Source organism: Hylobates moloch, unplaced genomic scaffold, assembly GCF_009828535.3.
Source record: "Hylobates moloch isolate HMO894 unplaced genomic scaffold, HMol_V3 SCAFFOLD_14, whole genome shotgun sequence".
Classification (NCBI taxonomy): Eukaryota; Metazoa; Chordata; class Mammalia; order Primates; family Hylobatidae; genus Hylobates; species Hylobates moloch.
Window position 1 is genome coordinate 12,817,348 of NW_026652289.1, and position 24,999 is coordinate 12,842,346.

At 45.4% G+C, this 24,999-nt stretch overlaps 2 protein-coding genes across 16 annotated transcripts in view; both read right to left on the minus strand.

Annotated features, from left to right (window-relative positions):
* IL10RB (interleukin 10 receptor subunit beta) overlaps positions 1-3,182 on the minus strand; it is a 48,293-nt gene extending 45,111 nt beyond the window's left edge. For 3 of the 4 annotated variants that reach the window (XM_058427126.1, XM_032176285.2, XM_032176286.2), the window contains exons 1-2: positions 3,036-3,182; positions 1,049-1,172 (exon numbers count right to left, since the gene is read on the minus strand). In XM_058427126.1, the coding sequence (XP_058283109.1) occupies positions 1,049-1,172; positions 3,036-3,084 (173 nt within the window). In that variant the 5' untranslated portion in view covers positions 3,085-3,182. Of the gene's footprint in view, positions 1-1,048; positions 2,033-3,035 lie in introns of those variants that run through there. The other variant, XM_032176284.2, reaches the window with a different exon arrangement.
* Positions 3,183-3,883: 701 nt separating this feature from the next.
* IFNAR2 (interferon alpha and beta receptor subunit 2) overlaps positions 3,884-24,999 on the minus strand; it is a 36,330-nt gene continuing 15,214 nt past the window's right edge. For 3 of the 12 annotated variants that reach the window (XM_032176273.2, XM_032176271.2, XM_032176275.2), the window contains exons 5-9: positions 23,245-23,417; positions 21,259-21,404; positions 16,955-17,123; positions 9,074-9,204; positions 3,949-6,773 (exon numbers count right to left, since the gene is read on the minus strand). In XM_032176273.2, the coding sequence (XP_032032164.1) occupies positions 6,063-6,773; positions 9,074-9,204; positions 16,955-17,123; positions 21,259-21,404; positions 23,245-23,417 (1,330 nt within the window). In that variant the 3' untranslated portion in view covers positions 3,949-6,062. Of the gene's footprint in view, positions 6,774-6,817; positions 7,011-9,073; positions 9,205-9,759; positions 9,871-16,954; positions 17,124-21,258; positions 21,405-23,244; positions 23,418-24,999 lie in introns of those variants that run through there. The other 9 variants (XM_032176277.2, XM_032176276.2, XM_032176274.2 and 6 more) reach the window with 8 other exon arrangements.

The window sequence follows — 24,999 nt, forward strand, 5'->3', positions numbered from 1 at the left end:
CTAAAAGTTAAAAAACAAAAGCCAGCAATGCATAGACGAGGACTACCTTATTCATCTTTATACTTCTTCTCTGATGTGGCAGGCCTTGGGGATTTTTGTGAAATGACAGCTAGATCTGGGACCAAATTTCCTCCTGCCTCACTGAAGGACTTGTCTATCTTCGTATGTTTCTGAGTCACATAGAAAGCAGGTGTGTTGGCTTGTCAGCCTTGGGCCTCCTGCTGCTGTTTGCGCCTGGCCTAAAGGTGTGTCACCTGCACCTGCAGTCCAGCATGTGGCCTATGGTGGCAGGCTGCCAAGGGAGTGCTGGCGCTGACTTCCTTTGCCAGGCATAGGGATACACTGATAGGCAGGAGAGGTAGAGGGCATTCAGATCACCGCTGAGATGACTGTCTAGGGTGACACTCATTCTTCCTTCACAGTCCCTGCTGTTGTCAGAGAATGGGGCTTTTAACAGTAGCTGTCTTACTTTTAATTTCAGGATGAAACCACGGAGAAACTGAGCACTCATTATGCAAATTATGTGCATCGCGCACGGCACTGGGGCATGATGTTATAATCCATTGAAGGGGAACAGGTGATATATGGTAGCAAGGGGCTTCCTGACTGCTTTGCATATCTCGGTTTCTTGGGTAGCATCCACTCAACATTGTTGACTTCTAGCAATACTACTCATACCTGGAGATGACAGCAGTGGTATTTTTCTTTTAAAATATATCAAGTGTGACAAACAAGCTAGGATCTGCACAGCATGAGGTCACCACTATGGCTGATTATATCTACATACGCATGATAAAATGTCTATATCTGCCAGCAGCCCTGTGATCAACAGTCAAATCATCAACCATCACAACTAGAAAATCTAAAAGAGAAAAGGTGGCCACGAGAATTTCCCAGACAGAAAAAGCCTGGCAGGGAGGCTCCCTGAGAGCTGTCACAGTCACATGGTGACCGTAGTCAGACTCCCTTCCTCCTGTGGCCCAACCCAGTGACCAGCCCAGGGCTGGCTCCTCCGGTGCATTCCTGCCAATAGTGAGGCCAGACCCACCTTAGGTACTGAGCTGTGAAAGTCAGGTTCCTTTTGGCAAAAGCAGGTGACTCCCACTGTAGAAGGTTCTTGAAATTAACAGAATTCATTCTGACATTTTCGGGAGGTGGTACCATTCCCAATGCTATGAAAATAAGACAAAAACATTTACAACCTTTTTCCCCAAAATGGAAGCCCATGAGAAAGCCCACGTCCAGTACTTGGTTCTCCTCTATGGCTCCATGTCTTCAAAGGCCACGTGGGTGAGGGAGGGAGACAGAGACAGGTTGGCTGTGCTGAGGAGGCTAGATTTTCTTTGAACAGCCATGAGGATAAATTTCTGGAGGGGCAGGAGTAAAGTGGGGACAGACAAAGGAGCCTTGGATTTGCGTGGTGGCAGAAAGGTATGAGGGGGTAGGGTGGGGTACGTGGATTTCAGATATATTTCCAGAGGTAAAAACAAACTGGAGACTTCCTGATACATTTGATGCATAAAAGCTGAGGTCAATGTCCATTTTGGGCTTAAGCAGCTGGTGCCCCGATTGGAGCTCAGCTGGGGAACTCACGAGTCCCATTTGAGCTGCATTAGGTTGGAGATGCTGGGGAGAGGCTGAAGTAGGAATGTCAGGGAGACAGCCAGATGAATGAGCCCAGAGGTCACACCAAGAACAGATGTGGGCTAGAGACAGAAATTATTTTCAAACCTTTTAATAGAAAATTCGAAACCTGGCCAGGCATGGTGGCTCGCGCCTGTAATCCCAGCTCTTTGGGAGGCCGAGGCAGATGAATCACCTGAGGTCAGGAGTTTGAGACCAGCCTGGCCAACATGGCGAAACCCCATCTCCAATAAAAATACAAAAATTAGCCAGGTGTAGTGGCACACACCTGTAATTCCAGCTACTCGGGAGGCTGAGGGAGGAAAATCACTTGAACCCAGGAGGCAGAGGTGGCGGTGAGGCGCGATCAAGCCACTGCACTCCAGCCTGGGCGAAGCAACAGAGCAAAACCCTGTCTCAAAAAAAAAAAAAAAAAAAAAAAAAGGAAGAAGAAAGAAAAGAAAATTTGAAACCTACATGCAAGTAGAAAAGTAGAAGACCATAATAAACCACCACCCATCACCCAACTGGTACCAAGAGAGATATAAATGTGCGAGTCATGGGCCTATAGCCCGTGTTTAATGCCAGGGTTTGGCTGAAATCCCCCAAAGGAACAGTGCCAGGGAAGGAGAGAAGAGGCCTTGGGCATCACAATTAGCTACATAGAAACCTGACAGAGCAGGAGGGTCCCAAGCAGAGACAGCCTGACGAGTAGGCGGGAAGCCGGAGGGGTATCCCGGAAGGCCAGGGAAGAGTTCATGAGAAAGGAAGGAGGTGACCATGGTGTTATTGGAACCTAGACAGTCAATTTAGAGGAGGACAGAAAAGGTTTCAACGGATTTAGGTTTAGAAGCCATGGAGCTGGGGCGCTGGGGGGGCAGAATCCAGATTTCAGGCTGCTCAGGCCTGAACCGGAAGGAGGGGAGGTGCAGCGCGTGATGGGAGGCACATCTGTAGGGAGGGCTGGCACTGAGGGGGCAGACTTCGGGTTGGGGAGGGCTGTCAGGGCACTCGGGGGCTGGTGGGGGCCTCCACTTGAACTGATGGTCTCCAGAAGGGTCAGATGACAGCCACGGTGGGATCTTGGGTCTTTTGGGGAAGCTACTTTATTTAGACGCCCGCCAGCAGAGAGCTGCAGGAGGACAGGGAGTCAAAAGACGCCGGGAGTCTCCCCCTGAGTTTGGGGCCCAGACGGTCTGTAATCCGGGCGCGGACGGGGCTTTCTCCTGTTACAGAATCGACGGCAGCAGCAGCCTAGTTGCGTCTCAGCAGCCGGCCGTGGCGTTCGCATCTTCTGTCCCGAGGCCCCATGCCTCTTAAGTCACTTGCAGGGCGCCCAGGGATGGGATCGGGGTGGCATCTCGCGGGGCCTCCCGGTTCCCAAGCGCGCCCCCTCCCCGCGGACTCCTCACCTGACACCAGCAGGCAGCCACCCAGCCAGCTCCCGAGGCTCCGCGCCATGGACGGACGCTGGGGGTTCCGCGGCTTCCTCCAAGCACACGACCCCCGCCTGCGCCCGGGAGCGCTTGTCCGCGGTCGCTTCCGGGAACCAGCGGAGCGGGGCGTGACGGGGTGGGGAGGGGCCGGGCGACCGGGCTCCTACCCCGCTGCAGGCCCCGCCCACCAGCCCGGGTCCGCCCGCGAGGCGCGGGGCACCGGCTTGGCAGATGCACACGAGGAAGAGGAAGGGATCCTCGCAAGCTTTGAAAGGCGCCGTCAAGTCAAATAAATGCCCTACACCACCAACCCAGGACTGAGAACTGGATGCTGGAACGACGGTGGTGGTGGTGGCTTTCAGTATTCCCCAGGTTTTGTCCGGAGCGCCGGCACGCCCTCTCTTGAAGTCCGCTCTCCGCACAGGTGAGTTAAAAGCACTTCAGCAGCAAATCCAGTTTGAGGGTCTTCTTTACCCTTCTCCTCCCCAGGGATAAACAACACAAAACCAAGTCATCTTTACGCAAATAACTAGTTTCTTTGAGAGACTACTGAGAAAGCGTTAATTTCCTCTTTTTAACTTGACTAGTGGTTAGATGGGAAAATCCGGAGCTGTCCGATGTCTTGGGTAATGTACAGCATCGCCTGATATCTGACGCTAGAACACCACGTAAAGTCAAGCAGAGGGAAGTGAATGCACCCTAGGCCCCTGCAGGCCACCAAGAAGAGCTAGAGGGAGTTGGTGCAATCCTAGAGATGCCAGCAGGTGCACCAATCTGTGGCACACGTACACTCTCCAATGGAAAACAACTCAAGACCACACCAAGTTTGTATTAAAAAAGTACTGTTGTATTATTTTTTACCAATCTCCATTATACAAAATTTTAATACACACACACACACACACACACACACACACACACACACTCACAGCCATAGAGGTTATCCCAAAAGATCAACCCAGAATCTTTCAGAATATGACAAATGCATTGAGAAGGCAGATAAATTGATTCCATATACCAAAGGTCTCTCTCCTATGGAATTTCATTAGATTAAATAAGGTGTTCCCCCCTCCTCACAGCCCTATCCTTTTGAGCAATCATATAATCTATTTAAAGTCCTTGAGCTATAACTTGTATAATTTTTAGTTTTCCCCCTTTGAAGGGGCCTAAGAGAAAGGTTTGAGAAACCAGCCCTTGAGTGGCGGAGGGATGAGGGGTAAGAGGGTCCTGTGCCTTTCATTCATCCTGGGGGCTTCTCAGGGTTGCAGCATTTCCACCTGAGTGTTCATTCTTGTACATTTTCTCATCTTTCTCCTGGGTTCCTAGGACCTGGGAGATTACCTAGTCCAATCCTTTTATTTCAGAAACAAAAAACCTGAGGCTCTGAGAGGCTAAGTCAAATGCCTAGGGTCACACAGGGAAACTGTGGGAGTTGGATCCCTGAGTCCCAGTCCTTAAACTGGCTGCTACATGACATTCTAGAACCTCTCCCCACCAACCCCTTTTTAAAGACAGGGTCTGGCTCTGTCACCCAGGCTGGAGTGCAGTGACGTGATCTTGGCTCACTGCAACCTCCACTTCCTGGGCTCAAGCCATTCTCCCACCTCAGCCTCCCAAGTAGCTGGGACAACAGGCACATGCCACTACACCCAGTTAATTTTTCTAATTTTGTTTTGTAGAGACAGATTTGCCACGTTGCCCAGGCTGGTCTCGAATTACTGGCCTCAAGCGATACGCCTGCTTAGGCCTCCCAAAGTGCTGGGGTTACAGGCAGGAACAATTGCTCGGGGTCAGACTTCCCTTCCCCCACCCACAACCTCCCAACCCGGCCTAGATTCACAGGAACTGTAATCACAGCTGACACACTCGATTCGGATTCGGAATCAGCACAGAGAGCACTCTGAAAATTGTCAAATAGGGTCTCTGAAACTTGTATGCCATACTTCTCCTGAAGATCTTGAAGCATCTTTGTGTTTGCTTTTTTTTTAACCTTAAAATATGGCACTCAGGTTTTATCCCTCTCCCCGACGCCATGTTTCCTTTCTGTATTAGTCACATGCGTGATCCTAGAGTCTGTCTTCCCCACTTTAACTGGGGAGGGCTGGACAAGGTGGAATTCCAAGTGCAGGAGACAGGATGTGACATGGGTGAGGTGCCCAAGGCTCACTGACTGAAACTTCGATGGCTCTTCCCTGTTTCCTTGTGGAGGCCCCCCACCCCCTTCTCTCCACTGCTCACCTGGCTCTCCTCCTCCCTTCCTGCCTGCTTTGCAGCTCTTGCTACTATTTTCCTTTTCTTTCCCTGTTCCCACCCTGGCCCAATTTATTTCACAGAAATATCACAGGGCCAGCAGGGCACAGCGGCTCACCCCTGTAATCCCAGCACTTTGCGAGGCTGAGGAGGGCGGATCACTTGAGGTCAGGAGTTTGAGACCAGCCTGGCCAACATGGTAAAATCCTCTCTACTAAAAATACAAAAATTTGCGGGGCATGGTGGCAGGCACCTGTAATCCCAGCTACTTGCGAGGGAGGCTGAGGCAGGAGAATCACTTGAACCTGGGAGGCGGACGTTGCAGTGAGCCAAGATCACACCATTGCGCTCCAGCTTGGGCGACAGAATGAGACTGTCTCAAAAAAAAAAAAAAAGAAAGAAAAAGAAAAGAAATATCATAGGGTCCTGGACCACCTCTGAAACCACGGGGAACCCTGCTCCCTGGTAAACATGATGCAGAAACATCCTAAGTGCATTAGTGTAAAGGAAAGGTGCACAAGTGCTTCCTTCAAAGTGCATCACTTTGAATACGTAAACAATGCACTGAATGATACTATGGTCCCCCTACTGGGAATGTGCATAGGTGACGTCACCTGGAAGAACGGAACACTCTACAGTTTCCTACTCCTTCCCTTGGAGAACACTTGCAGATGATAAGGCAGCAAGTTAGGATGCAGGGACAGAGAACCCTGTAGGTGCTTGTCCGTCCAAGTTCATTCAATAGTTTTGGAGTCATCTCATTATATAACCATCCCCAAGGTCAACATCTGACTCAGAAGTGTCACTTAGATCAGATGGAGCCTCTCCAGACCACAGACCCTCTGAAGAGGGGCTGGGAAAAGTTTGCTGTGTCCCTTCCCCGCTGGCCAGCAAATGGCCTGATTGCACATTGTCAGGATCCTCTGGGTCAACCGTCTCTTCCGGATAAGACGGTATCATCAGAGGGGCTTCTTCTAAGTCGTCACTGTCCTCGTCATCAAGAACCCTCAAAAACACAGAGTTTAAATCCACATTGAAGGTAATTCTGCCCCCAGACCCCTCATTGGAGCTGTAGTCCTCTTCGGGAAAAGGGTCCTGGAGTGGACTCTCTCTCCTCTCACAGGGCCCACTCAAGAGTTCCAGCTGCTGAGGTCTGCCCTTTGGTGTCGTGGGGAGCTCCACATCAACCTCAGGCAGGTCAGGCTCCTCCTCGGACTCTGGGTCTATAAGCTGGGATTCTGTAGAGGTGGCAGAGGCCTGACCCAGAGGCCTGACAGTCAGTCCATGCATGGTATAGCCACCACCACTTGTCCTGGGCGCTGCCTCAGCATCGCTATCACTTTCATCATCATAATTATAATCCCACACTTTCTTCTTTCTGTTGATGTAAATGACTTCCACTATATCCATGACTTCCAACGGTGGCAGGTTAGGAAATGGCCAGGCTAAAAAGTTATGAAAATTCTTAAAAAAAAAAAAAAAAAAAAAGAGAGAGAGTCCATATCAGCTGTGACTGTTTGCTCTTTATTTTTTACATAATACAACTTAATCATTGGGGCACAGGGATGCACGCTTGTAATCCCAGCTACTGGGGAAGCTTAGGCAGGACGACTGTTTGAGCTCAGGAGTTTCAGACTGTAGTGCATTATGACCGCGCCTGTGAATAGCCACTGCACTCCAACCCTTAGCGAGAACTTGCCTCTAAAAAAATAAAAAATAAACTTAATGAGATTGACTGAATGATGATGCAGATGATGATGATAACAGCAATAATAACAGTTAACAGTTACACCATGCTTACTATATGCTGGGCCTGACTCTTGGTGCTTTATATATAATTTACCTTTCCCTTGCAACTGCTCTATGAGGTATGCTTACTGTTCTTTTTTTCTGAGACGCAGTCTCGCTCTGTTGCCCAGGCTGGAGTGCAGTAGGGTGGTCTTGGCTCACTGCAACTGCCACCTCCCAGGTTCAAGCAATTCTCTGCCTCAGCCTCCTGAGTAGCTGGGATTACAGGCACCTGCCACTATGCCTGGCTAATTTTTGTATTTTTAGTAGAGACGGGGTTTCACCATGTTGGCCAGGCTGGTCTTGAACTCCTGACCTCGTGATCTACCCGCCTCGGCCTCCCAAAGTGCTGGGTTTATAGGCAGGATTTTTTTTTTTTTTTTTTTTTTTTTTTTTTTTTGAGACAGATCTCCTGTCCCCAGGCTGGGAGCAGGCAATCGGTCCAGCTCCGAGTAGCTGGGACTACAGGCACCTGCCACAATGCCCAGCTAATTTTTTTTTTTTTTGTATTTTTAGTAGAGACAGGGTTTCACCGTGGTCTCGATCTGCTGACCTCGTGATCCGCCCGCCTCGGCCTCCCAAAGTGCTGGGATTACAAGCGTGAGCCACCGCACCCGGCCCAGGCTTGCTATTCCTATGCCCACTTTACAGATGAGAAAATGAGGTGCAGAGGTTAAGAAACTTGCTCAAGGTTTGTGACTAGTGAGTGGGAGCAGCTGCCTTTCAAACCAGGCAGGCTGCTGGCCACATAGACTATATTCTGACTTACTCCTCTTGGCTTCCTCTCCTTTGGCTGCTTCTTTATATTTTTAAGATATTTATATATTTTTAGAGCTAGGGTCTCACTTTGTAACCGAGGCTGGAGTGCAGTGGTGCGATCACAGCTCACTGCAGCCTCCACCTCCTGGGCTCAAGCAATCCTCTCACCACATCCTCCTGAGTAGCTGAGACCACAGGCATGTGCCACCACGCCTGGCTAATTTATTTTTATTTTCTCTAAGACAAGGTTTCCCTATATTGCCCAGGCTGGTCTCAAACTCCTGGGCTCAAATGATCCACCTGCCTCAGCCTCCCAAAGTGCTGAGATTACAGGCATGAGCCACTGCGCCCAGCCCTTTTTAAATCTTTTTATAGGATAAATCCACTTTGTGTATATGTTCCACTGACGTAATCCAAAATAAAAAGACGATCCATATAAAAATGTTTATTGTACTATTCATCATGACCAAAGAAAAGAAAGGAAAAGAAATCCAAATGCCCTATAGCTGAGAAATGGTTAAATGAAAACTGGTATGTTAATAATAATGAAGTTCTACCTGATCATTATAAATTATAGGTGATGAGGTAAAAAAAGCCAAACAAACAAAAAACAAAACATTGCTGAGTGCAGTGGCTCACACCTGTAATCCCAGAACTTTGGGAGGCCAAGGCAGGTGGATCACTTGAAGTCAGGAGTTCAAGACCAGCCTGGCCAACATAGCAAAACCCCGTCTCTACTAAAAATGTAAAAATTAGCCAGGTGTGGTAGCACACGCCTGTAGTCCCAGCTACATGAGAGGCTGAGGCACGATAACTGCTTGAGCCTAGGAGGCAGAGGTTACAGTTAGCTGAGATCATGCCACTGTACTCCAGCCTGGGTGACAGAGTGAGACTCTGTCTCAAAAAAAAAAAAAAAAAAAGAAAACATAAAATGCACAGATACACTTACGACTGCACATGTATACATATGTAACTAACCTGCACATTGTGCACAGGTACGCTAAAACTTGAAAGTATAATAAAAACAAAAATAAAAAAAACCCTGCAAAATATATATTTATAGATATGGAAAAGAACTCAGAGTGAGAAAGCATTTTGGTGTTTATAGAAAATGAGATTTTCTTCTGTGAAAATATTTATATAAATACAAATTCTTAAGTTAAAATAAAAAATGAAGATAGAAAAAAAAAAAACAAAAAAACAAAAAAACTACCTACCAAGACTTTGGGGAGGCTGTTTCTTAAGCATATACAACCAATCCATTTCAGTGTCACTATGGTGCTTGTCAAGACCAATGCTACCAAAAACACAGTAATTATTCCTCCTATTTTGGCAGATTCTGCTGATTCTGTTGATGAAAAATTAAATGACTTTATTTCAAAAAATGCAATCGACAATTGCAGATGGAAATAAATGTACATTGGTCTGGTGTTACAAGATGATCAAGAAACTGAAGGTTTGAAAAAAGTTTTATATTGAGAAATACCAAAGACTGGAGAATAATCTAAGTGTGCATTTTTTAAACAATAAAATAGACTTAGCTTTTAAAAGTAAAATTTCCTTCAGTTTATGTTCTATAACTGCACTGTCCAGTGGAGTAGCCACTGGCTGCAGTTGGCTGAATTTAAATGATCAAAATTAAACAGAATTAAGAGCTCGGTCTCTCAGTCACATGAAACACATCTCAAACGTTTGGTAGCCACACTGGTTAGCATGCGCTGCGGGCAGGAAGAAGAGGGGAAGGAAAGTTTGCTTGAAAACAAACAACTGGGTCATTCTGAGGCTGGACTTGAGCCACGCCGGGGCCCCAAATCAGGGCTTTGCAGAACCTGCCTTGCTCTATTAACAGTTCCTCTTAGTTTCTCATCAATTCCTTTTGGAAAATTTCAACTTTTTGACTGACCATAGTTATTTTCCTGAAGTGCGACTGGACTGAAAAATCAGTTGTTATATCACTAAGGCTCTCCTGCACTTCCAGAAAGGTCTTCATTAGTATTAATCCTGGAACTATAGCCTAAGGCAAAAATAGATAGAGGGGAGAAAAAAGGAAATCAAAATGGATTATGTACTCTAAGTCTTCCAGAAGGTTAAGGAATGAATAGAAAGAAGTTCAGTAAAAACCCTTGCACTGTTAGATAGCACAGGGTTCAGGAATCCACTCTCACTTCCATCAAGAGAGTGTGAAGGATTGGATTGTCACATCAATGACAGTTCCAGAATCAGATCTAGCCACAGAGGCATGCCTTTAGGATACAAAATTCTGACATGCATAGAGTTTACATTCTTGAAAGGGGTACTGGAAACCAAAGTGATTTCATTGGTGAAGGAATGGCATAATACAGAGATTGTGACTCATGTACCCATCCAACTTGCATATAACAGCTACAAAGCACTCTATGTCATCTATTTAATAGGACATCCTCCAAACCAAATTGTGTAAATTGTAGTTAATATACTAGGATAATATTCTCAATTTGGGGTATTCTCATGAGTCTGTGAATTCTTTACAAGAACTTAGAATTTTTGTTTGTTTTCAGCTTGATGATAATCTAAAAAGTACAAATCTCACTTGGGGTCACGACAATTATACATGCATGCTATTTTTAAATATTCATATTTGAAAAGAGATGCATCCCATCAATGTTCCGACTCAGAAAAGAGAAGCTGTGATTGAATGTTACTGCTGTTAACTATCTTCTTCATGAAAGATGGGCCAGATCAACCCATCTTGGAAAGGAGAGACCAGGTCGTGTCTTAAAAATTTGGCCTTGGACAAACCTGTCTGTCTCTGGATTCATTGTGGAGATATTTTAAGCAAAAAATAAGAAACCTCACAAGCAGAGGGCTGAACTGAGCAACGGGGTTGGTAATATCTGATCACTATGATCTTTAATGGAAAAGAGAAAGAACTTTATGAAAAGATTAGTGATGACTAACATCAGTCTCTTACAGTTCCTCCTGGACTTACCTCTCTGGAACAAGCAAGACTGCCTCTCCCCTGGGTGACTGCAGTAATCAGCCCAGGGGTCACCTGGCTCCCACTTGAAGGCATGTGGACGTTCCCTTTACATCCTAAGTCAGATCACGGAAAGCAACCTGCTCACAACCCTCTGAGGGCCCCCATCTCTTCCAACGGCTTCTAACTTCTATGTCATTCAGGCTCCTCCATCCTTTCTGACCCGAACTGTTACTATTCTTCCCTTGTTCAGTTCACTCCTGCCGTGCCGTGCCAGGCATATCCTGCCTCGGGGACTTGGCACTTGATGAATCCCGCATATGGAACTCCTTCTCCTGATAGGTCTGCGTGACTCACTTCCTCACCCTGTGTTTGTTTCCCATTGCCACCGTAACAAATGATGGAAAGTTAGTGTCATAAAACCATATAAATATATTAATAGTTCTGGAGATCAGAAATCCAAAATGGGCTTCGCTGGGATAAAAAATATCAAGATGTTGGCAGAACTGCACTCCTTCTGGAGGCTCTAGGGGAAAACCCATTTCTTTGCCTTTCTCGGCTTCTAGAGGCCACTTGCATTCCTTTGCTCATGGCCCCCTCCTTCATCCTCACTCTCTGACCTCTGCTGCTGCTGTGAGAGCTCCTTCTCTGCCTCTGAGTCTCCTGCTTCTCTTTTTTTTGAGACACAGTCTCGCTCTGTAGCCCAGGCTGGAGTACAGTGGTACCATCTTGGCTCACTGCAACCTCCACCTCCTGGGTTCAAGTGATTCTCCTGCCTCAGCCTCCCAAGTAGCTGGGACTCCAGACGCATGCCACCATGCCTGGCTAATTTTTGTATTTTTAGTAGAGATGGGGTTTTACCACGTTGGCTAGGCTGAACTCGAACTCCTGACCTCAGGTGATTCACCTGGCTCGGCCTCCCAAAGTGCTGGAATTACAGGTATGAGCCACCGCGCCCAGCCAAGATCCTCAATTTCATCACACCCACAAGTCCCTTTGGCATAGAGGTTAGCCTGTTCACATATCTGGGATTAGGATGTAGACATCTTTGGGGCCCATTACTCTGCTTACCACATTTCCCTTGGGTCTTTACTCAAATGCTACCTTCTCAGGAAGGCCATCTCTGGCCATCTGTGGTGGATGCTGTGGGTGGCCTGCCCATGTCCCCTTCTCCAGTCAGTGCACACCCACTACTGCTGCCACACATGTCTGCTGATATCTCTCAGAGCTGATCCTTCTCTAAGTGAAAGGTGAGGTCAGCTGGACTTCCTGGGTGGAGTGGGGACTTGGGGAACTTTCTTGTCTTACAAGAGGATTGTAAAACGCACCAATCAGGGACTTTCCTGTCTCACAAGAGGACTGTAAAACGCACCAATCAGCACTCTGTAAAATGCACCAATCAGCACTCTGTAAAATGCACCAATCAGTGCTCTGTAAAATGCACCAATCAGCAGGATCCTAAAAGTAGCCAATCACGAGGAGGATTGAAAAAAAGGCACTCTGATAGGACAGAAACAAACATGGGATGGGATAATAAGGGAATAAAAGCTGGCCACCTCCAGCCAGCAGTGGCAACCCACTCAGGTCCCCTTCCAGGGTGTGAAAGCTTTGTCCTTTTGCTTTTCACAATAAACCATGCTACTGCTCACTCTTTGGGTCTGTGCCATCTTTAAGAGCTGTTAACACTCACCAGGAAGGTCCGTGGCTCCATTCTTGAAGTCAGCGAGACCAGGAACCCACTGGCAGGAACCAACTCCGGACACATAAAGAACTGCCCTTGCCCCAAAGTGGGCTGCCTCATCTGCAGGCCATGCCATAGATCGCCACCAGTAACTGACTGGCTGCTGACTTGAGGATACGGTTCATGCTTCAGAGAACCCCTTAGGATCAGGCTCAGCCGAGAGCCACATGCTTGCTTAATTTTTCTCTCCCTATCCCTACCTATTCCGTCTTTCCTCTTCTCCTAAGATGCCCCCACCAATAAATCACACTTGAATATGAATTCACATCCCAGGCTCTGCTTCTAGCAAAGGCAAATCAAGACACTAGCCTATTAAAAACAGCAACCCACTCTCCTCCACCTAACATCCCCCTCACCTCCTTTCCCGCATAATTTTTTTCTGTGGTACTTACTTAACATACTATCTATTTTACATGTTGATCTTGTTATTCTGTCTCCTACTGCAGTGTAAGCTCCACAAGGTGAGAAGTTTTTAATCTATTTTGTTCACTGCTAAATCCTCAATATCCAGAAAAGAATCTGGCTCATAATAGGCCCCCAATAAACATTTGTCAAATGAATGAATAGAGCTTTTCCTTAGGGCCTTAATATTAATAAAAGGGCCAAACAATTACTTTTAGGGCTTGACAAGCAGAAGGTGTTTCTCCAGATCTCTGGGCTAAAATCCCCCCATATCAGTCTGCCCTAGGATTGGATCGCAGTGCTTACTGCTGAGCCTGTTAATGCTGGTCTCAGGCTATCCTTCCAAGATCCCTCACCATCCAAACCTGTCTGGTTTCTGAGTTTGGCTAGTTAAGGGTAGGTCAGATGGCAAGCAGGTAGTGACAGAGGCCATGTTATCTGAACCTATTTGCTTCCTGAGTTTCAAACAAGAATTTGACATCAGGTACAGTATTTGGATAATTAAAGAGAGCAGTACTTGACCTGTCTTGGGTAATAATCAAAGAATGAGGGCTGACTTGATGTGCAACACGACACGTTCACACCAAGTAAAAATGGAATGACCTGAGAGGATGTTGTTACATGAACATTTCTTAGTAGGTGAAATGGAAAAGAGTCAGGGGAGAAAGTGAGTCATCACGGAATTCATCAACCTCCAAGGAGCTTGTGCCTTCTCATTAGCAACACGTTCACCTTGGAACTGGGGACTGAGCTTCAATAAACCACCATCTGTCTGCCAGGTCACTAATTTCAGTTTTTATTGTCTATAAGAGTTTTGTTTGTATGTAAGATCAATGATATAATAAAATATACATATATATCCAGTCTTTGTCCCTAGTTCCTGGGGCAGAGCTTCAAAAACCTGTAGAATTTCCTGAACGATAGGAGTGTCTTTTGTTAACAAGCCCCTTTTAGGGGCCATATATGAGTTTATGCTTGTGAGGTGACGAGGCAGGGTGTGGATAGCTTCAGGATGAGGGCTGGTCCCTAGAAAAACTAACCACATGGTCAGACGGTTGGAACTTCCAGCTCCCCCATTTGACTTCTATCCAGGAGGGGAGTGGGCTGGAGACTGAGTTCAATCCTGCAGCCAGTAATTTAATCAATCACACATACATAATGAAACCCAATACAAACTGTGAACACCAAGGGTTGGGGAGTCCCCAAATTCATGAACATATGAATATACAGAGAGGGTGGTACACCCCGACTCCCCAAGGACAGAAGCTCCTGCACTCAGGACCCTTTCAGACCTTGTCCTGTGCACCTCTTCAATGGCTGTCCATCAATTCCTTTATAATAAAATGGTAATCATAAGCATAACACTTTCCTGAGTTCTGTGAGTCATTTTAGCAAATTATCAAACCTAAAGGGAGGTCATGGGAACTCTTGAATTTATAGCCAAGTCAGATGGAAGTGCAGGGAACCTTGTCACCCAGGACTTGTGGCTGGCGTCTGAAGTGGGGTCAGGCAGTTTTGTGGGACTGAGCCTTTAACCTGTGGGGTCTGTGCTAACCTTGGGTAGTATCAGAAATGAATGGAATCATTGGACAACTAGTTAGTGTCAGATAGCTGGTGTTAGAACAAAGATATGCACATTTATTTTGGATTTATATTTTTGAAAGAGCTATAGTCAGAATCTATATGCAGTTTGAGGTTTGCCTGTATTTGTTGACATAAAAATGACTTACGCTAAAGGTGTTTGACATGTTTTTTCCTTTAGAACCAGCCTGTGCATCATCTGGTCTTGAGGAACACTAGAGAATCAAATCATACTGCCCTGTAGTGAAGCCAACACAGAGCACTGTTATGTGCCAGGCAACGTTCCGTAGCTCACTTCATTCACAAATGACGGTATCACTTTGTCAATTAAAAGAGCCAAAGTCAGTAACATACTTGAAGAGATTCAGTCTGAGTCAAATATGAGTGACCAATGGCCCATGACACAGCCCCAGGAGATCCCGAGAACCCTTGGTCAGGGTGCAGCTTGGTTTTATACATTTTAGGGAGACATAAGGCATCAATCAATGCATGTAAGATGTACACTGGTTCAATCTGGAAAGGTGGGACAACTCGAAGTGGGGGCTTCCAGGTCATAGGTAGATTCAAAGATTTTCTGATTAAAAACTTGGAATTAATAAAAGGAAACATCTGGGTTAAGACAAAGGGTTGCGGAGGCCACGGTTCTTATTATGCAGATGAAGCCTCTGGTAGCAGGCTTCGGAGAGAACAGATTGTAAATGTTTCTTACCGGACTCAAAAAAGTGCCAGACTTAGTGAATTCTCTCTTGGATCAGGAAGAAGACCTGGACTGGGAAGGGGGTTCTTTATAGAAAGCAGATTTTTCCTGCAAGAGACAGCTTTGCAGGGCCATTTCAAAATATGTCAAAGAAATGTATTTTGGGGTAAAATACTTTGGTTTCTTTTAGGGCCTGCTATCCACCATGTTGATATTAGTGCTACAAAGCATCTTTTTGTCAGTCTTAAGGTTTCTGTTTTAATATTAGTGCTGGCCAGCTGTGCCTGAATTCCAAAGGTAGGAAGGTCCAGTGAGGCACGTCTGGACCACTCATTCCCATCATGGCCTGAACTAGTGTTTCAGGTTAATTTACTTTACTCGGCCCTTGGCTGAGAGGAGGGATCCATTCAGTTGGTTGGGGGCCTTAGAATTTTATTTTGGTTTACAACCGAAGTAATTTCTTTATAGATCCTACCTTATTTTTATTCTGGTAAATCAGAACATTACAGATACTTCCATTGGTGTCAGAAGCATTTGGGCCAGAGCAACTCCATCTTGAGCTGGGTAAAATGAGGCTGGGACCTGTTGGGCTGCATTCCCAGACAGTTCAGGCACTGAAACTTACAGGATGAGATAGGAGGTCGGCACAAGATACAGGTCGTAAAGACCTTGCTGATAAAACAGACTGCAGTAAAGCCGGCCAAAACCCACCAAAACCAAGATGGTCGTCCTCACTGCTACACTCTCACCAGCACCATGAGTTTACAAATGTCATGGCAATGTCAGGAAGTTACCCTACATGGTCTAAAAAGGGGAGGCATGAATAATCCACCCCGTTTAGCATATCATCAATAAATAATGATAAAAATGGGCAACCAGCAGCCCTCGGGGCTGCTCTGTCTATGGAGTAGCCATTCTTTATTCCTTTACTTTCTTAATAAACTTGCTTTCACTTTATGGACTCGCCCTGAATTCTTTCTTGCGCAAGATCCAAGAACCCTCTCTTGGGGTATGGATTGGGACCTCTTTCCCCCAACATTGGGGTTGGGACATTTAGAAGGGCTTCTTTGAGGGAGACTTGCATAGCTTCTCATTTTTGGTAAAACACGCGGAGACTTGGCTACTTCCTGAGAAAACAATCAGCAGGGAGTTCCGAGGCTGGATTGTTCTCACTCCAAAGGGGAAGGAGGTTTGGGATCACACTGTTTACTGTTCTGATGTCTGTGTAACAGAAAGGTGTTCAGCCTTCATCAGTGATTTTCTCGTACACCCTGGCAAGGGTCCCTTTCATCTATGAGCGAGAGCTGATGCCAGATCACATCTATGAACTGCACCCAACCTCACTGCTTCCACCTTTTCACCCCTTAATACCACTGTATACCACTGTCTCAAGCAACTCCACCTCTTCTGGCATTTGGCTTCAGCAATGGCCACACAAAGGGCACACAGCGCTGAATTTAATCCTGACTCCCTGAAATAAAATCTTTCCATTTCAAGATTTCTGATCTCATCAAGTAGTATCTGATTGTTTTTTGGTATGACAACATAAAAGTGACTCTACCAGATCATACACACGAACCAACAGAAAACATCTCTGTGAGGTGTTTATTGGAAGAAAGACTTTAGTGAGCCATGAATTTCAGATTCTTTTCTTTAAATAGGCTTGCCGTCAGAGTAAAAGCATGAATACTCAAAACATGAATTTAAAAAAATGAACATACCTGATTCCTGGCCAGGTGGAAGGAGGGTGCATTTTAAGGGAGACTTTATTACTGGCTGCTCATCACCGTGCTCAAAATAAACAGATACACAGTAGTTCGTGTTTGGAATTAACTTGTCAAGGATATAGGTGAAATTTCCACTCATGTTTCCTTTTATTTCGGGTTTATGCTGTAAACACAAGCAAAAAATCAGTAAGACTGAGAATTTCATTTAGAGGCAGGCCTTAATCTCTTTTGGGATTTGTCTTCAAATCTCAAACAGGGTTAGATTCATCACAGGCTTGGTAAGAAAAGGGATTTATAAGTCACCTGGAGCAAGTAATTTATCAGAAAACTACACTTACATCTACTTTTAATATACACCCGCACACACACATATTTTATAACCATGAAATCTAATCTAGCGCCTTCATTTTATAAATGAGATAAAAGTCTTCAAAGAGGAATAAAAGTCTCTGTGACGTCATTTTTACAAGATTATCTTCTCTCATGGACAGTGTGTGTCTACTTTACACTTGAGAAAGTGCCTTCATAAACATTGACTCTTTTGACTTTCAAAACAGTCTGCAAAACAGGCATTATCTCCATTCAACAGATGAGAAAACTGTAGCTCAGGGTGGCTCAGTAACTTCTCCAAGGTCACAGAGCTTGTCTATGACAAAACTGACTGATGTCTAGTTTCTCATCTTCTCCCTTTATCAATAGATAGATAGATAGATAGATAGATAGATAGATAGATAGATAGGTAGATAGATGGGGTCTCACTCTGTTGCCCAGGCTGGAGTGCAGTGGCATGATCTTGGCTCACTGCAACCTCCACCTCCTGGGTTCAAGAGATTCTCGTCTCAGTCTCCTGAGTAGTTGGGATTACAGGCGCCCGCCACCATGCCTGGCTAATTTTTGTATTTTTAGTAGAGATGGGGTTTCACCATGTTGGCCAGGCTGGTCTTGAACTCCTGACCTCAAGCGATCTGCCTGCCTTGGCCTTCCAAAGTGCTGGGATTACAGGCATGAGCCACTGTGCCCAGCCATCTCCCTTTAAACACCTTGCCTCTTCTTTCCTGTAGTTGCATTTCACTTCAGAATTTAAAAGATGATATGAAAGCTTTTTCATGAATAATAACTTTTGTATCATGTTTTACAGTTTTTAAAATACATTCTTTTTTTTTTTTTTTTTTTTTTTAGACGGAGTCTTGCTCTGTCCCCCAGGCTGGAGTGCAGCGGTGCGATCTCGGCTCACTGCAAGCTCCACCTCCTGGGTTCACGCCATTCTCCTGCCTCAGCCTCCCGAATAGCTGGGACTACAGGCGCCCACCAACACGCCCGGCTAATTTTTTGTATTTTTAGTAGAGACGGGGTTTCACCGTGTTAGCCAGGATGGTCTCGATCTCCTGACCTTGTGATCCGCCCGCCTCGGTCTCCCAAAGTGCTGAGATTACAGGCTTGAGCCACCGCGCCCGGCTAAAATACATTCTTACTAGCAGTTTAATAAATGAGGATTCCTAGCAGCTCAAATACAGCCTTCAGTAATAATGTTTTTCTGTAAATTTCTGTTTGGGAGAAGGAGTTAGTAAACAAACAAACTTACGACCCAACAAACTAAAAGCTTACCCTCCAGTGGCCAGCACACAATCTCCTTCCCTGTTTGGAAAAACTCCTTGGAAGAATGAGCTCTCTTCACTGTCTCCAATTTTTCTCCTCCCACTCTTTCTTGAATCTACTCCAACCAGCTCTTTGCCCCTGACTCTATTAAAACTACTTTTATCAAGGACACAATGTTGCTAAATCCAATCGTCAGTCCTCTTCAATTGTCCCATTTACAGCACTGGACTCAGTAGACCACTTTCACCTTCTGGAACGTTCTTCTCTCAGCTACCGGGACATCGCTCTCACCTGCTTCTCTCCCTACCATGCTGCTGCTCTTTCTCAGTCGATTTTGCTGTTTCTTCCTTATTTGCCAGATCTCCAAATTTTGGAATGTTCCCGGGCTCTGTCACTGGATGTCTTGTCTTCTCTCTGAGTGTCTATTCCCAGGTGATCTCATCTGGTCTCAGGGCATTCAACATGCACCAAGAAGCCAGTGACTCCCAGGCTCTCTCTCTCTAGCTAGGGGTTCTCCCCTGGACAACAGACTGGCACATCCAGCTCCCTCCCCATGTCTCCTCCTAGATTCCTTATAGGCACCTGGAATTTAACATGTCCCAAACCTTCTAACCCTATCTAACCCTCACCTGCTTCATTCATCATCTTCCATAGTTAATGGGGAAGTTAGTCTTGCTCCACATGCAAAATATATGCAGAATTATGAGCTGGGCACGGTGACTCACGCCTGTAATCCCAACACTTTGGGAGGCTGAGGTGGGTGGATTGCCTGAGGTCAGGAGTACGAGATCAGCTTGGCCAACACAGTGAAACCCCGTCTCTACTAAAAATACAAAAAATTAGCTGCATGTGATGGCGAGTGCCTGTAATCCCAGCTACTAGGGAGGCTGAGGCAGAAGAATCGCTTGAACCTGGGAGGTGGAGTTTGCAGTGAGCCAAGATCATGCCATTGCAGTCCAGCCTGGGCAACAAGAGCAAAATTCTGTCTCAAAAACAAACAAACAAACAAACAAACAAAAAACCCAAAATATATGCAGAATTTGATGGCTTCTCACTACTCATTACCCCTCTACTATCAAGGTCCAAGCCACCACCATCTGTTGTTTGGATTATACTAGTAGCTTATTTTTTTTTCTTGATTTAATTTAAAGGCTAATTTTCTTTATGAAGAAGAGGCCTATTAACTACAGTTTTTCCTCTTACACAGTAGTCAATATCCTAATAAGCTTCAGTCTCTTATTTTAGGAATCATAATCTAAAACATAGAGTTAGTTGCTTATGGGGTGAACACAAATGAGACATGATTGAAACAGGAGATTTAATGACACTCCATAGTCCTTAGGCCACATAAACTTATTTTTCCCCCATTTTTGCTCCTTTTCCTAGAGTAGTGATTATAATCCATGTCGATATTAAAAGAAAAATGATAATAATCATGTAATCTATTACTGCCTCTTAAGTGACTGCCACTCTGGATTGTGTCTTAGCTGGTCTCCTAACTCCCATCTTTGCCCCTGTGGTCTATTTTTAACAGCCAAGCCAGGATGGCCTGTTAAGCCTTGGGTTCCATGGGCTTCCATCACACTCAGAAGACCCAGACCCACAAACTCCTACTAGGTCCAGCCACATTTACCCTCTGACCTCACCTCCTCCTCATCTCCCACGTGGTCACTCCAGTTCAGCCACCTCTCCCTGCTGTTGCTGAAACACACTGGGCCCACTCCAGCCTCAGAGCCTTTGAACTTCCTGCGCCCTCTGCCAGAAATGCATCTACCCTGATTATCTCTCAGGCTGGTCTTACTTGCAAGGGTTTTATACCTGGCAAAGGGCTCTACAGACATAAGCTGCTGCTACACCAGTGAGAGCAATTTGTCCGTTTCCACTTATTCCAGCATTCGGAGGGATAAAAAAGTTGAAGATGCAGGTCTGTCTGATACCAGATTACCCTGAGGTTACTGAGAGTCATGTCCTTCGCAGAAATTAGGAGAGGACAGAACCTGCCAGATAAACCACTTCCTTACTGTGTGTGAGGGCCAGAGAGGCAGCGACAGATGCTTTTCAGGGGTGGCTCAGCTAAACCCTCCTTTTCAAAGAAATCTCTCCAGGGTTCACTGAAATTTGGCGTACTCTGCATCTCCCTCCCACACCCTCTCCTGTGTGTTCCTTGATATTGTGCATGTGGCTTATTCTTTTTTTTTTTTTTTTTTTTTTTTTGAGACAGAGTCTTGCTCTGTCGCCCAGGCTGGAACACAGTGGTGCAATCTCGGCTCACTGCACCCTCTGCCTCCCAGGTTCAAGCAATTATCCTGCCTCAGCCTCCGGAGTAGCTGGGAGTACGGGTGCCTGCCACCACACCCAGCTAATGTTTGTATTTTTAGTAGAGATGGGGTTTCACCATATTGGCCAGGCTGGTCTCAAACTCCTAACCTTAGATGATCTGCCTGCCTCGGCCTCCCAAAGTGCTGGGATTATAGGTGTGAGCCACCACACCCGGCCGTGGCTTATTCTTTTAAAGAAGACTGTGCTGCAGGTTTAGATCAATAGTGAATGAACCATAGTGACTTCTTCCCTAAGTCGAACCATACTGAAGCCTGACCTTTTAGCTTTAATTGTTCAACTGCAAATTTCCTTTCAAAAGAGACAGTCAATGCATTGATTGCCCACTCAGAACTGTTTTGATCCTAACAGGAGAAGACACTTACCTTCTTAACAATCCCCTCTGACTGTTCTTCAATGACGAGTGATAAATCAAACTGTAATTCTTCCTCAACAATAGATGGAAATTTCACCATCACATTAATGTGGTTGGTAAAACCAACAATCTCAAACTCTGGTGGTTCAAAAGACACTGTTCAGAAAACAAAAACAGACAGGAATATGTCACAGAGACCATATGCGGCCCACAAAATCTAAAGTGGTTCTGTATAGAAAATCTGCCAAGTCCAGATTTAAATCATAATTTTTCATTGCTAATGCTATTCCACTAAGTGACTGTATCATGATTTAACTGATTCACTGTTTTCAACATTTAAATTGTCTCTGATTTTTATTAAAGACTTAATGTATCATGGGATATTCTTGGAACTAAATTTTTGCATTTGTGCTTAATAATTTCTTTCTTTCTTTTCTCTTTCTCTCTCTCTCTCCCCCTCCCTCCCTCCCCCGCTTCTCTGCCCCCACCGCTTTCTTTCTTTCTCTCTTTCTTTTTTAATGTAGACATAGGGTTTTCCCATGTTGCTCGGGCTGGTCTTGAACTCCTGAGCTCAAGTGATCCACTGGTCTCGGCCTCCCAAAGTGCTGGGATTACAGGTGTGAGCCACTGTGCCTGGCCTTAATAATTTCTTTGGGACAAATTACTAAAGAATTCTGGATTAGTAATTTGCTGTCAATTACTTCAGATGGACCATGTCAAAACACACTCTTTGTATTCCCTCTAAACCTAGATATTTGTATATACTCTTTGTATATACAAATACTTTTTGTATTCCCTCTAAACCTGGATATTTATGTATTTTTCAAATTTAACATTTGAGTCATGAAACATATCTGTTACTTTAATATGCATTCTTTATAACCCAAATACCATGAACTATAAATTCTGATTTTCTTTCTTTTCTGTGTGTACACACAGATGTCTGTTTATACACATACGTAAACATGCACACAAATCCAGCAAATGTCGTATCCGAATTGTTTGCCACAGTGGGATTCGGTCATCCTTACCACTTTGCTAAGCATGTATGAACACGTGCACACCTGCATAGCCTACAACAGGAAGCTGAGACCAAATGGTTCTCTTGGAAACTTGTAAAGTGGGAAATTGAAAAAGTAACAGAGCTGGGGCTGTTAACACAGTGCGTTAGGGAGCTGACTTGAGTCACAGGGAAAGAAAGAAGGGGTAGACCTGTTCTTGGGGTCTAGTCTTCTCCTCTGAGCTTTGGGCACTAGGTGCATGCACACTTGGTGTTTACACACAAAAGAATATTGGGTTATAATGTGTGGGTGGAGTTGCTGTATTAAGAAAACACTGGGGCCAGGTGTGGTGGCTCATGCTTGTAATCTCAGCACCTTGGGAGGCTGAGACGGGCGGATCACTTGAGGTCAGGAGTTCGAGACCAACCTGGCCAACATGCTGAAACATTTCTACTAAAAGTACAAAAAATGAGCCAGGCGTGGTGGTGTGTGCTTGTAATCCCAGCTACTCTGGAGGCTGAGGTGGGAAAATCGCTTGAACCTGGAAGGTGGAGGTTGCAGTGAGCCGAGATCGCACCACTGCACTCTAGCCTAGGTGACAGAGGGAGACTCCATCTCAAAAAAAAAAAAAAAAAAAAGAAAAGAAAAAAAAGAAAATACTGGGCGAGAGATGAAGGAGCTAGATCCAGCCCACCTGAACCTGGCTCCACACTTCCTGTCAGGCTGTCAAACCGAAAAACAGCAGCTCCTACTGCCTTATACAGGCACTGGACGAATCTGCAAAGTACAAATTATCATTCCACTTTTCAGATTTAAAAAAAACAAGGCTCAGAGAAGCAAAGCAGTCCACAGTTACAGAGCTAGGAAGTGGCAGGGCCAAGAAGTGAGCCCAGCCTCAGGTCTAAAACACCTTTGTAGACCTCCTATTTCATGGAATAGCAAATAATAATGATCTTGATGATGGGGACAAAGTGGAGAAACAGAGATAAACTCACTGTCTATGGCCAACCAGAAATTGTGTGAGCAACTGAACAAGGTTGTGTTCCCGCTGAACCCTTCTAGGATGGTGACATAGGCCTCGTGTGTGCTTCTCCACTCATCTGTGAGGTCACAAAATGATCTTGTGGTATTTGCACAGTTCATAACCATCTTCAAATCTTCTGGTTTACTTTGGAAAGAAAAATGGAAAAAGGAAAGTGTTAGCATTGACGTAATGAGAGTCTATTTTTGGGCGCCTTACTTCACTGTTTCCTTTAGGGCTCTGCCCAAATATCACTGTATTAAGTGATCTTCCCCAACCATCTTATTGAAAATGGAACATCTTATGCCCTCCCCACCCCAGCACTTTCAATCCCTCTCTCTCTTCTTGATCGTAGCATTTACCCACACCTGTCACATTATACCTTTGCTTACTGATGTCTCCATTTACATAATGTCTGCTCCAGGAGGGCAGGGACTTTGGTTCACAGTTGGACCCCCTGGCATGTAGTAGGTGCTCAGTAAAATTTGCCAGATGAGCCAGGCGCAGTGGCTCACGTCTGTAATCCCAGCACTTTGAGAGGCCAAGACAGGTGGATCACGAGGTCAGGAGATTGAGACCATCCTGGCTAACACGGTGAAACCCTGTCTCTACTAAAAATACAAAAAATTAGCTGGGCATGGTGGCGGGCACCTGTAGTCCCAGCTACTTGGGAGGCTGAGGCAGGAGAATGGCATGAACCAGGGAGGTGGAGCTTGCAGTGAGCTGAGATCGCACCACTGCACTCCAGCCTCGGTGACACAGTGAGACTCCATCTCGAAAAAAAAAAAAATTGCCGGATGAGTAAATGAATGAATGAAATTTGGGCCCTCATGGTGGAGGCCTCAGATCTCCCTCCCTCTATGGGACAATCATGAATGCCTTCCCTGAGACCCCCTCCCTCTCTGGCTAAGACTAGATGATCCAGTCCTAAGTCAGACCTGGGCTATTTCAGGGACAATGCAGATATCTCATCTACCAAGCTTCAGTTAGTTGGATGATACATGTGACCACTCGATGCAGAGAAAAACTTTTTAGCAGGCACCGAACAGAAACTCACAAGAGGTCTCCCACTGGCTCAGTCAGTAAGCAGTAGCAGCAGCAGCTCTAGGCCAAATAAATAACCAACAAAAGGACACTCCAAGGGGCTGCTGGATCAAAGCAATGACTTCTAAGAGTGATTGGTAGGTGTAGGAAGAAGAAAGACAAACAGGACTCCATCCGTTATGTCATGAATCTTTGCAGCAACCCCTCAGCATAGGCATTAGCTTAGGGGCTGAGCTCCGTGCCAAGTGTCAAGCTGGTTAGTGACCAAACCAGACTTTGGACCCAGGCCTGTCCCAGACTAGGCCAGGCAGCTTTCTGGTGTCCCACCAGAGTAAAGAAAGTGAACATAAACCATCAATATGGTCAGTAGACCTTTGGATTCTGGTCCTCAGATAACAGGACTTTTAAACATTCAGACTGACTGAATTAGAGAAATCATTGCCTAACCCATACACAAGAATTATTTTGTATGTGAGGTTCTGACCTGTAGAAATTGGCTTTGATGACATACAAGCTTTGTCAAAATAGATTTGGATTATTAAGGTATTCAATTGAATTAAAAATGGATGTGTGATGGTGTTTTGTCTTTGGCTTTTTAAGGCTCTGAATAAGAAACGCAGAGAGAAGGAGAGGTAGATAGGAAAAGGGAGAGGCAGAGACAGAGAGAGAGAAAAGATCACCTCTT